The sequence below is a fragment of the Mesoplodon bidens genome (genome assembly GCF_964165515.1).
Source record: "Mesoplodon bidens genome assembly, chromosome: X".
Taxonomy (NCBI): Eukaryota; Metazoa; Chordata; class Mammalia; order Artiodactyla; family Ziphiidae; genus Mesoplodon; species Mesoplodon bidens.
Genome location: NC_138163.1, coordinates 85592091 through 85604628, shown reverse-complemented (window position 1 = coordinate 85604628; position 12538 = coordinate 85592091). Strand labels below are relative to the sequence as shown.

The 12538-nt window shown below is 40.0% G+C and overlaps 1 protein-coding gene across 1 annotated transcript in view; it reads left to right on the top strand.

Annotated features, from left to right (window-relative positions):
* AR (androgen receptor) overlaps positions 1 to 12538 on the top strand; it is a 184689-nt gene that overhangs the window by 142447 nt on the left and 29704 nt on the right. Inside the window, exon 3 of the mRNA XM_081222444.1 lies at positions 2195 to 2311. Within this exon, the coding sequence (XP_081078570.1) occupies positions 2195 to 2311 (117 nt within the window). The remainder of the gene's footprint in view (positions 1 to 2194; positions 2312 to 12538) is intronic.

Below are 12538 nucleotides of genomic sequence, written 5' to 3'. Positions count from 1 at the left end.
TAGTAATCCCTGTTATACTTAATTTGTACAAGATTCTTATTAACTTTTGTAAGCTAATCAAATGGGATGGAGTTTTATTTTACATTATTATGTTTTATATTAGGTTTTTATTTATTATTACTTTATGTTATTATATGTTATTTAAAATACATAAATAAATAGGTATTATATAGTAGAGTGTAAATGTAACCTTTATATGCACTGGGAAACCAAAAATTCATGTGACTCCCTTTACTGGCGTATTCACTTTATTGCAGTAGTCTGGAACCACACCCGCAATATGTCTGAGGTCTGCCTGTAGTCTTGAGGATTGCAGCAACACTGAAACTGTGGGGGTGTCCCAGGTCTAGAATACCACAGCACTGGAAATGAACCCACTGGAATTGGGTACAGGGCCTGCCTTCTAGGAGTTGACACCCAAAGGCTATATGGCAATCATCAAAGCACCATCCGTTCTGTGAACATATTACAGTCCTCAGTTTGCAGCAGAAAGAAGCTGTCAGCAAATTATGTGTTCTATTTCTACAAATAAAATCCTGCAGTATGGTCGAAAGGGTATTGGCCTAGAGGCCTTAGTTTTTTCATTGCTGAGTGAAAGTGATGACAGTACCTACCTCAAAGGATTGCCAAGGCGATTTATTTAAATAGCATATGTAAACCCCCTCACACAGGCCTTGTTCATAGTAAGTGCCTATTAAATGGTAGTTTTTCTTCCTTAAAGTGCCTCCAATTCAGTGTTCTTCAGGCAAGTCACCTCCCCAGAACTCATCCTTGGAATGAAAGTGTTGTCCTGGGGTGATTTTTAATAGTTCCTTCAAGCCCAGAATTTCAGAGTCCTTTGACAAAGGGAAGAGAAAGAGGGGGGGAGGGAAGGAAAAAGAAAGGGGTAGAGGAAGGAAAATAAAATTTTGCTAACCTGGTTACAGTGAATCTCCTACAAAAAATAACCTACTACAATAGATGTGACTGTAATGTAAATTTTAGACTGAGTGAAGAGAGAGGACAGCTGAGCTACAGCTAATTTGTGGGCTTTTCCCCGATATCAAATAGCAATTGTTCTTCAATTTTTATTCCTTTTCTCTACTACAAACATTCTTATTCTGCCAAAAGAAGCCTCCTTAAAATCTCGGTCTATCCCATAAAGTAAAGCACAGAAGTAAATGAGAGAAAAAAATACCAAGGACTTGGAGAAAAAAAGGGGTGCGATGAAGGAATGCACAGGCTCAGTCTGGGGGCAGGGCCATAAGTGTAAGTTCTGCATGTTTCAGAGCAGCAGGGTATGTACCGCTGTCTATTTCTGCTGGTGACCCTATGTGCCTCTGGATCTCTCTGTTCCACTTGAGTATTCATTCAGTCAGTTTATTGAAGGCCTACTGTGTGCCAGGCCTGTGCAAGGAGCAAGGAGACAAAGTATTGAGTGAAATATGTGTTTCTGAGCGGACCTGCGTGTTTTTCTTTGAACAGCTATAATCCTAAGGATTTCTGAGTCTGAGAATGTGTGTGGTGTGTTTGTGTGTGTATATTTCTGTGTATCTCTCACAACTTCACATGTGCATGACACTGATTGTTTTTCTTCTGCTAGCTTCAAAGGACTTCCTTTCATTTTCTGTGTTTACTTTGCAAAGAGTGGGCTTTATCTGTTTGATTTTTATAACCTACAGGATTGAAGGTATGATCACTAATATTTTAAAAACAATTAAAAATCACATGGAGTTCTCTTTTATAGAAGCCTTAATTGTATTATGAAAAATAAGCATGTTATTAGCTCAAGTATGATCCTATGATGATTACAGAAGGCAGGAGGAGGGAACATTGCCTGAGCCCAAGTCTCTGCTATGCCATGCTAAAGGAGTAACAATTCCCACCATATTTTCTCATGGACATTATTGACTTTTAGTAAAGAGCATCTTATTTAAAAAGTCAGTATGTAATCCTAGTAAAGGAGGTATCAGCAGGACCTGAATTGTTCATCCCTTTGAAAAACACCTATGAAAACCAAACAATATAGCATTGAATTAAGCCATCCTTGTTTAATAGTTAGAGTCTTTGTGATCAAATCATATGAGACCATTCTCTATCCACTTCTCTCATTGGGCAGGGTATATCTTCACACCTTTTCTGCCTAGAAATACTTTCCAAAGAGACTCTGGCAGCATATTAACAGGACTGTCTACTCTTATATTTGTTCTCCCAGGAAAACAGAAGTACCTGTGTGCCAGCAGAAATGATTGCACCATCGATAAATTCCGAAGGAAAAATTGTCCATCTTGTCGCCTCCGGAAATGCTATGAAGCAGGGATGACTCTGGGAGGTACAATATTTTTCTTCCTCTTTCTCCTTCTTCCTTTCCCTTCCTCATTCTCTTATTCTCTCTTTAAACCAGATTTTCCTCTTTGATGCTTCCATGGAGGCCAGCCATGCTCTAGATACAGGCTGACCCCTTCATATCCAATGTGGCCATCAGCCAGCTGGTGCTTTTCTTTATCTTTAACCATACCACACCGCACTCTGGGGCTCAGCATAGGAGCAGGAGGTGTGAAGCAGGGATCAGGGCCCATCAGAGGGTGAGTGAGTGTGGACTTGACTATGAAGGGTTCTCCAGGGGACATAATGGTACTGACCTTATGTTGTTAAGTGGTGGCTAGGATGAGAGAACTAAGGAATCCAGAACAGTCACAGGTGCAGGATGACCCAGGCACAGGCTGGCCCTGAAAACCCAGGAATATCCCTCAGTTAGCTGCTGCCTGTGTTGTGGAGCTGGCCACCTGGAATGAGAAGCTGCTTTTCTTTGGAGCCTATGACTAGGCTGCCAAGCAGAGCCAATTTCCTATCCCACATCTCCCAGGGATGAGCAGGCTTTTTAATCATTTCCTTTTGTTTGCAAATCTATTGACCATTTCCAAAAGCATTTTTTTTAGTAGCAGAGTAACTTGACAGAACGAAGATACAGCTCTTTCAAGGGTAATACCCCATCATAATGCTCTCTGTCCTTTATTCTGTGTCTACCATGATTGTTGTCACCATTACAGAAAGGTTTGGCTGACACTTACATTTTCCCCCTTCAAATTCCTCATTTCTTCATGTTTATATCTACTCAGTGCCAGGGTCCTCTCTACTGTCTGCTGCTTCCAAAAACATGCACCTTTCATGAGAAAAGCTAGCTTATTAGTCTACTTTGATTTGGAAATTTGAAGAAAGGCAAACCTGTTTCTGAACACCTGAAACTGTAGCCTCATACCTGATTACTTATTATCAGCCTGGAAAACCCAAGTGCCTATAATTCTGCCCTCTCCCCTCCCCTTCTCAAGGCTGATTTAGAGTACTTGTTTATCATTGGCTTTCTGCAAGGTGCTTAATACCTTGTCTGCCTATGTGCATATTTACAGAAACCAACATGGTTGTTTTCTAACCATGTGTGGGTCTTCATGTGGGTAACTGTGTCCTCTCCTCCTCACAGGCTAGTGATAGTCTTTAAACAGACCAAAGTACTAAAAATGAATTGACGCAGATTCAGCTTGAGACAGCCTCTCAAGTAGTGTCTAGTACTCCTAGACATTGCAGGCAGATGCTCTGCGAGTGGTTTTCCAGGCAACCACATCAAATAAGATTCAAATAATATCAGAAAAGTCAACTTTGTTCTTCTTTGCTTGGCTTACTACAGAAAAATCCTATAATTGTGGTCTACAGTGGGGAGGAAGAAACAGGACTTGGTGTGGAGGGAGAGTGCAGAAAAATAGCCAGGAAAGTTGACAAAAGGGTTGACAATATGAAGTGTTCTCCATATGAATGTTGTCACAACATTCATGGTGGGGGGTCACCCCATGGTGAGGGTTCTGATATTTTCGACTCTCAATTATTTAGCCCTCTGTGAATTATGTATAAGATATGGGGGCTCCCAGGTAGACAACCCCTTAGTTTTCCATCTGCTGATATGAATTGCAAGCCCGCTTTGACACAGGTAAAGTTTAATGGTAACAAAAGTCCTCATAACATTTGGGCCCAAATCGTAAAATTAGTTTCATGTATCAGCTAACATCCTCTGTTATAAAGCAGACTGTGACATGGTTACAGTGAATCTCTTTTGAAAAGAAGTTTGTGTATAACAATTTCACTATTCCATATAGCAGTCTGACATAAATCTGTAAATTAATTTCTTGAAGAGAGTGGTAAAGTAAGTTTTCAGATTGCTTTATTAAAGTGTTCAAATTTGAATGGGCTTGGTCAATACAATGAGAAGAAGCTGAGAAGTGCTGCGGCTGGCTTTGGTTTCAGTTCCCTTTTTACATTTACTGAGTGTCTGCTATGTACAAGGTACCATGCTAGGCAATAGAGCTTCAGGCAGGCAAACTTCAAGAAATGTCCAAAAAATACAAGGATTCTTGATGTCCTGTAAATGATCTTGCTTTTGCAGTCAGGCAGACCTAGGTTAAAGGCCCAGCTCCATTATTCACTGTGCCCCTTCTAAGCTTCAATTTCTTCATCTGTAATTTAGACATACCATTCTTACAGAGCTATGATGGGGTCAGATGACATGATGAATGTGAACATGCTTGGTAAATGACAAAGTGCTAGACAAATGTGAGGACTTATTATAATAGTAAGGTCACTGGTAATTTAGCTGGTAAGGCTGTACACAGCACTTCCCAGTTGGCTTTAACCCTGAGTTACTTAGCATACCCTATAATATATAATAGCTCCAACAGGCAGAACATCACCAGAAATTATCTCAAAACAAAAGTACCATCAAGATCCTACTTGGAAGACGATTCTAGTAATTAAGGGAATCATATATTATGTTCAAGTACCACGTCAGTAAAAACCCAAATGTTTACCCTCTTAGACACCATTGTCTAAGAAACAAACCTTTCCATTTTGCTAAACTTATCTTCACATTCCTTGCTTCCCTGCTGCAGACACTTCCCAGTTTACTGTTAACTTGCAAATTCAGTGTATACTATACCTTTACTCAAACAATGGAAAAAAGAAAGCAAGTATCAATACAGTGATCCTTCTGAATACATTAGTAATAGACATCCTTTTTCACAAGATGTGGGTTTAGCATCAACATTTTGATCACCTTGAAGGAGATTTTGGATAATTTTGTTTTATTTTTCCCACCACTCAATTCAAAATTGTATAATATCTTCCAAAACGGCAACTAAGAATGTAGCTTTGGTCAAGTCCCTTCTCCCATCTGAGGCTCATATTTCTCATCATAAAAATGAGGTAGTGGGCTTCACCAAGGACCTTTTAGGCCTTACCATTTTGTGATTCTATGTCTAAAGTCACAGAGAAAGGATTGTAGATGTATCAGCCCTTTTTTGGATTGTCTATTCACTGTTCCAGAGGTATAGATTAGTCTAGACTTGAGTGCATTGACTTGCATAATAATTTTAGCTACCTCAAGTCACACCTAAATAAGATATAGCATGTGTCTAGACTGTATGGATAGGTTATTGATAGAGTAGAGGGCAGAAGGACTGTCTTTATATCTTAGAGAACCTGGCACTCTGCAGCTGATGGCTGCTTGGTCTTGATGCCTCAAGGTCTCTAATTTGGCTTTCTCTTTAGTGTTCCCTCTGTGTTTGGTGATGGAATCTCCTCAGCTCAGAGATACTTAAAACACATACCCTTTTCCTTTTTGCTTCTAAGCCTATCTACCTGTTGATTCTTGTTATCTTAGCAGCTCTTGGTGTTTCTGAAAGGATCCTGGAGGTGGTTGGATTCTCGGAGTGGCTTCCTTAAAGCCTACCTCCAGGCTTTCAACTGCCCATCTACAACAAGGATTGGCCTTTCTTTGAACATGGTTCATTTCTGGCTGCTTTTGAAAAACCACATGCTGCTAACTGCTTCAGTAATCTAACCTCCTTGCCTACTTTTTGTTTAAGAAAATTTTAAAAAATATAAATGCCCAAAGAAGCACATTCTCCCTGATGAATTAACTGCTGCTTTTTCACAGCTCATAATTAGAATAAATACACAGCCATTTCTTACTTTTCTCTGCACTTCTCAAGGATATACTCCCAGTTTCCAAGATGGAATAAGAAAGAAAGAATTACCTTTACCCGCCATATTCTTCCCTGACCCTTCCTTCCTTCTCATTTTCTCTCCTATTCCTCTCTAAACATTATTTCTTTCTGTGTTATGCAACTTTTCAGTTCTCAACCTTTAATAAATGGCTTTGGCCCCTGCCTACTCCCTCCTCTCCTGAACCATGGAAGATGGTAGGCCTTTTAGGAATTTCAGGTAATGGCCAAACCCCAGAAGAGGAGAAGAAACATGGAGCCCCAGAGCATGTGAGAATCTGAGGGGTGCAGCATTTTCTTCAGAGGTTACTCTAGCATATTTGAGAAGTCTCGTTCTTACTAGGAGGCTGAATTCCACATGTGAGACTCAAAACTGTTAACAGATCTGCAGGCTTTAACAACCTCCATGATTCTCTAGTTGAGAGGATGGCCTGGTCTGATGTTGTCATGGACACTATGAACGTCCTTGTCATTTCCAGTGTTGAAGAGAGCCTTGACGTCAGCTCTTTCATCATTCCCCATGCTCACGAGCAGCCCACCATTGTTACTTCTGGATCACATGCCCTGGATGCAAGAGAGTAATTCCAATGCTGAACTACCATTTCATGGCTTGGTTCTTCAGCGGACAAGTTTCACAACATTTATTCATCCATCAAACTATCCATTCATCTTTCCAAGCAGCCAACTAGCTAGCCCTTTCATTTTTCCATCCATTCACTCATCTATTTATCCCTTTAACACATATTAATTGAGTGCCAACTATGTGCCAGTTTCTGTGGTAGGCATTTTGGGGGAACATAGATGAATGAGATACAATCCCTGCCTTCAGAAATTTAAACAAGGGGAGACAGACCTTGATAACTAATACACCTTAACTTTAAAGGCTAAATAGGAAATGAAGAAGCTGGGAAGAAGTTTAGTGAGGTAGAGGGAAAGGACATTCAAGGCAAAGGGCACAGTTTGAATAAAGGCAGAAAGACATTTTAAAAATTCATTGAGGTTTTGAGGAATAGCACAAGTAGTTTAATATGGCCAGATCTGGAGGAAGGGGGAAGGCAAGATGAAACCACACTGAAAATGTACTTGGTTATTATGCTAAAAGATTTGAACTTCATGCAGTTGAAGAGCTATGACACGGTATAGACATGTTCACATACCATTTTGTTTATTTGAATGTTTGTTTTTTAAGAGAATTAGCAACGGCATGAATGTTGTATAGATGAGGGCTTAAATTTTATAAAAAAGAGATAGTATGCTAGGTAGAGAGAGAGAAATAAATTTCTAGCATCAGTTTTGTTAAACACCTAGGATTATAGCCATGGTTCCTGGGGTTACTTGCCTCTGCTTGGATTGATACCTGTAAGTGCTGACCATGTGCATAAGTCCTACCCTTATACAAGTCTGCTGCCTTGATCTAGGCCAGTGCTTCTCAGTATAGGTTCTGAGAAAAATAGTTCTGTGACATGATACATGAAAAATTATTTTTTATGGTTAAATAAGTTAGGAAAACTTGCATTTTATGGTCTTGATCAGGAAGATTTACAGTGCATGTTAGCATATCACAGACCTTGTCAAGTATTGCAATAAAGTAACCTGAGGAGCTTGGTAATTCAGGACTCCCAAATTTAACTCAAGCACAGAAAGCTGTTTTCACATAGCACCTGTTAATATCCTATAAAACCACTGTTTTCTGGAATGTACTTTGGAAAACTTGGTTATAGAAAAATACTCTATCCTATAAGCAGACTATACCCCTAGCCCAAGTCATCCATTTTATAGATGTGTATACCTACATGTATATTGCTCACCAGGAGAATCAATTAAGAATTACTTCATGACCAAGAGCAGACCATCTTCACCACATTTCAAGTGTATGCACCAGAGACTACTAAAACCACTAAAGTATTGTCATACACAAAGGATAGGATATAATTCAGGCCCAAGTTATCTAATGGCCACAGGTACATATTCCTGACCCAAGGAGCATGCTAGATACATAATTTCTGAGAAATATAATGACTTCTAGCATCATGCAAAGTGATCAGTAAATATTTTGGCTATCTAGACATTCTACCCTAAAGTATAACAGTCCTTTTGTGTACTCTCTGACTAGCATTCCAACATCCACCCAGAACCTCATCATGGTGCTACCACATACCCTCGTTGCTCATGTAGGAGGCCTAGAAATTACAGATTTGAAGAATTTGTGTCCAACTGCCCACCCAATGATTGAATCCCCTCTAAACCCTGTTCAGCAAGCAGCAGAGTACCATAAAGAATCAACAATGTGGAACTCAGTTAATGGAATTTCCTCCCTTCTACTTGGACTCTGTAGATTAGAGCCCAAAAAGTCTCTAGGTTGGAGATATAAGCAGTAAGTCTAAATTCTAAGAAGTGCTACTCCCCACACAAATTTCTTAGATACTTGAGTGCTCCTACACATCAGCAACTGAGGCATGCACAGAGGAGCAGAATTGCCCTATAAATTTTGACACCAACCTGTACAACATGTTGCTCAGCACTTACAGTTTCTGGTTTTGTTTTGCTTTTTTTTTTTCTTTTGGTTTTGTGTTTTAAGAGGTCCTGTGTATAGTGAAAATAGCTTGGTGGGCTAGGATACATACAAGCCTTGTTTCTAGTCCTGGCTCTGGCACTTACTGCCTTGATGACCTTGGATAAATCATTAGATCGCTCTGAGCCTCAGTTTCCCCAACTCAGTTTTCCAACTACACTATGAGAATAATAAAATTTTCCTTACAGAATGGTGGCAAATTTTTAAAGAATCTGGTACATAGTAGGCACACAATAAATTTCACTGTACCTCCCTTTTTGGATGAAAATTGGTCTGTGTGCTCCCAGTCACTAATGGAGCCCGTTCTCTCTGCTATAGGTGTGTGGATTATGGTACTGGTTCCTTGGTTCTCTGTTGTCTGAACTTCCCCTGAATTAACCCTTGCAATCTGTCCTCCAGAGTCAATATTGCCATCCTCCAATGGGTTACATACATATTTGGTGACATTGGAGAGAAAAAGGTATACTTCTCTCTAATTGTAGTTCTCAAGTGAACTTGTATATGGAGAGATGAGAGACCGTATCTCTTATTTCCTCCAAACCAAATTATCTGGTACAGCACATATATGCTGTAGTCTGTCTCTGAATGTTTCTTTTTAGAGAACTATGGTAGAGGTAAATAATTTTCTCTGATCATCAAACTTGATGATACCACATATCTGGTTCTTGAATAAGTATCTAACTTATAAAATCTCCACTTAAAATCCTTGAGTTTTTAAAGTGTAATAGTAGCAGAAAGATTTTATTGCTGTTTACTTTCGCTGTGAGTGCTCCAGATTCCCTCAGGTGCTTTTGAGAGAGTAAAATGATGTCACAGGCAATGTTTTTTGAAGGTAGTATGCAGAAAGTTAAGAGTACACAGCCCACAATAGGTCATATATACAAAGGCAAGTATTTTCCAAATATAAAAATTCAGAAAAAAATTTCATATGAACTGATAACATAACGGTTTGTTTGAAAACATTTTACTTTTGATTTAAGAAAAGTGCCACTTATAGTTACAAATTGGAGAATGTATTCCTTAAGATTAACAAAAGTGTTTAGAATATTTTCCTATTGTCCTGAACTTATACATAGACAATTTACCTGAGAAAGATGCTTTTTTAGAGACTTTTGTACATCCTTTGGGATCATGTTTGTATGAAGTAGAACTAAGGGGGAAATACACAACCACCCAGAAACCAGTAGAGCCTTCAAATTATCTATTATTGATAATATTTCCATGGCAACAGATATCTAGGAAGTAAATTGCAAATGGCATCACTACTCTAGATCACCTCTTTTGGAATCAAGTTCCATTCTCTTCAGTCCATTTAATTCTTGCTACACTCTTTAGATCTCTTAACCCAGGCATAGAAATGTATTTCTTTCTCCTGTTTAATACCCCATTGGACCAGTGGTTATGTAGCTGAAGTGAAAATTGATTGTTGAGGGACATTTCAGACTTCTAGCAGTCAGCACTTAAAACAATGTAAGCACCAATCCTGAAGAAATCACCTGCAGAAAACTTGGACTGACATTTGAAACTAAAAAGAAAATCTGGATCTTGACCAAGACAGAAGGTCACCAGCCTGGGCCTGCACAGTGTGGTGTATCATGCTGGCCACAATGAAACTGGAAGAGACTGAGGACTCTCACCAGGGTGGAAAATGAGGCATGGAAGCTTTGATTAGTGAGCTGTTAGGCACACAGACATTAATTTCAAAGCATTCCCATCTCCAAGCTGAGTAATAAGGTTTGTAATATTATGGGATTGTTTGGCAGCTACGAGAAATTCAGAAAACTGAATAAGGAGTCTTTATTGGCCTCTGAGTGGCTATAATGAGACCTTTAAATTTCACGTCCCTTCCCTTCCTCCACATCCTCTCTGCCCAACCACCACCCCCACTTAATTCTTGCCCACTACGTAGCAAGAGGCACATAACAAACACATATATAAGCTCTTTAGTTTATTCGTCAATAAAGTAGAAAAGAAAGGGGAAAAAACCCGCAAAACTCCAAGTAAAGAATTTTCCATTTCCCAGTCTCACTTCTGTCTTACAAGTAGGTAGGAAATGAGACAAGGAAACCCCCAGTCCAAAATGGCAGTCACTCATTCTCCCCAACTTTGCATGCTGCCTCCTATGTCAGAGGATCTGACTCAAGTATCTGATTATTGGGCCTGCTAGGTGCTAGCCCATTGTTAAGTTGCTATGTTCACCAGTGTCACTGTTTCATATTAGGAAAATATCCAGGTTGGATACTGCAAGCATCTGAAAATGACCAGACACTGAAGAAAGGCTGACCTGCCTCATTCAGACTGAGGGTTCTAGAGGGCTCTAGTGGATAGCTGGAAACACCTGGAATCTGAAGCTTAGGGGCTTAAGCCTTTGCTCTTCAACAGATACTCTAATGTTGGGACTGGGGGCTACTCTCTTAGTGCATGACTCCTCCCAGTGGGACTGATGGTGTTTCCCTACCTCACAGGGACATTGTGAGGACTAAATAATAGAGTTACCAATTCATGTAGTCATGAGCATCATGATTGTTGTTTTCTGTAATATGACTTGGCATTAACAGAGTGCCCTTTGATTGTTTTTGATTGTATATGATAGCATCAGGCACTGACTCAAGTGGATGCAGTGAAGCTCTGGCTCAGTTACTTGCTTTCCACAGTGTGCTGCTGCTGGGAAGAAGCTTTGCTAATAGGACTCAAAGTGCTACCTTGAACAAGAAGCCACTGTGCCTATCTGAGGCTCCTGTGGCATTTTCACTTGGTTATTAGGCAATTCATGAGCTTCCTCTTACCTCCATTTTGCTGGACCACTGCCAAGGAACTAGATCTTAACCTCAGGCTCCATCATTGAGCTGAAGGTAGTAGCTGATCCACAGAAGTTCAGTAAACAAAGACCAGATTTCTGATTTTCCTGGAGAAACACCCCCAAGAAGCCAGCCAGCCTCTCTCTTCAAACAGACCAGGAGACTACAGTCAGACATTTATTTTCTCCCTATTCCCAAAGTTAATGTGACTCTGCTTTTAGGAACACACACACACTTGAACTTTTCATAAAGCAGGAGGAAGGCAAAATCCAAGAACCGGTGCCTACTCTCTTGTTTTCTATTAAAGTTAAGATGATGGAGGAAAGTAGATAAGACTTTACCTCTTCTAGCTTTAGTGCCCCACACTGTTCACTCACACCATACACTTGCTTCTCTAGCAAGTATGAAGCCTTGTTTTTCTCCCAAGCCAGCCTCAACATTTTCATTGATGTAAGAGGAGAGTTCCTTAGAGTTTGTAATATCTTGCTATGCTCTGACTCTTCCTCAGAGCCTCCATATCGAAACTAGTTTCCTTCTGGTGGGTGTGCAGTCTTTGAGGCCAGGGGCAGACAGGTATGAGGGTCAGAAGCACTCTTCCAGCTTTGCCTGGGACCTGCATTTTCCACCCTCTTCCTTCTCCTCTCTCTATCTACACACACACACACACACACACACACACACACACACACACACAGACACTTCTTTCTCCTTCCCCTGACTCAGCAACATTCTGGAGAAAAGCCAAGGAAGGACTTCAAGGAGGGAAGGGAGTCTCCCCCTCCTTGGGGCAGAATTTTAATCTCCAGGCCAACAGGAGGTTCCCTAATGTGGATTGAAAGGCTAATGGGGTTTATTTTTTAACTGCTTTCTATTTGTTTGAATGTTGCATATTTCTGCTAGTGAATTTTCCTTTAATAAAGCCGTTAATACACCAGTGGTATTTTCTTATTTACAACAGACTGACAGGACTAATGCTGTTAACATTGGGCCTTTTTTTCTTTTTCGTTTTTCTCTCTCTTTTTTTTTTTTTTTTTCCTCTCGTTTGCTTTCCAGGTCATGCTGACCTGTTCGGCTTGGACTGTTTCACATTTGTTTTTAATGTCAGTTTAAATGTAATTGTAAAAGCATGTATGCTCTAAATT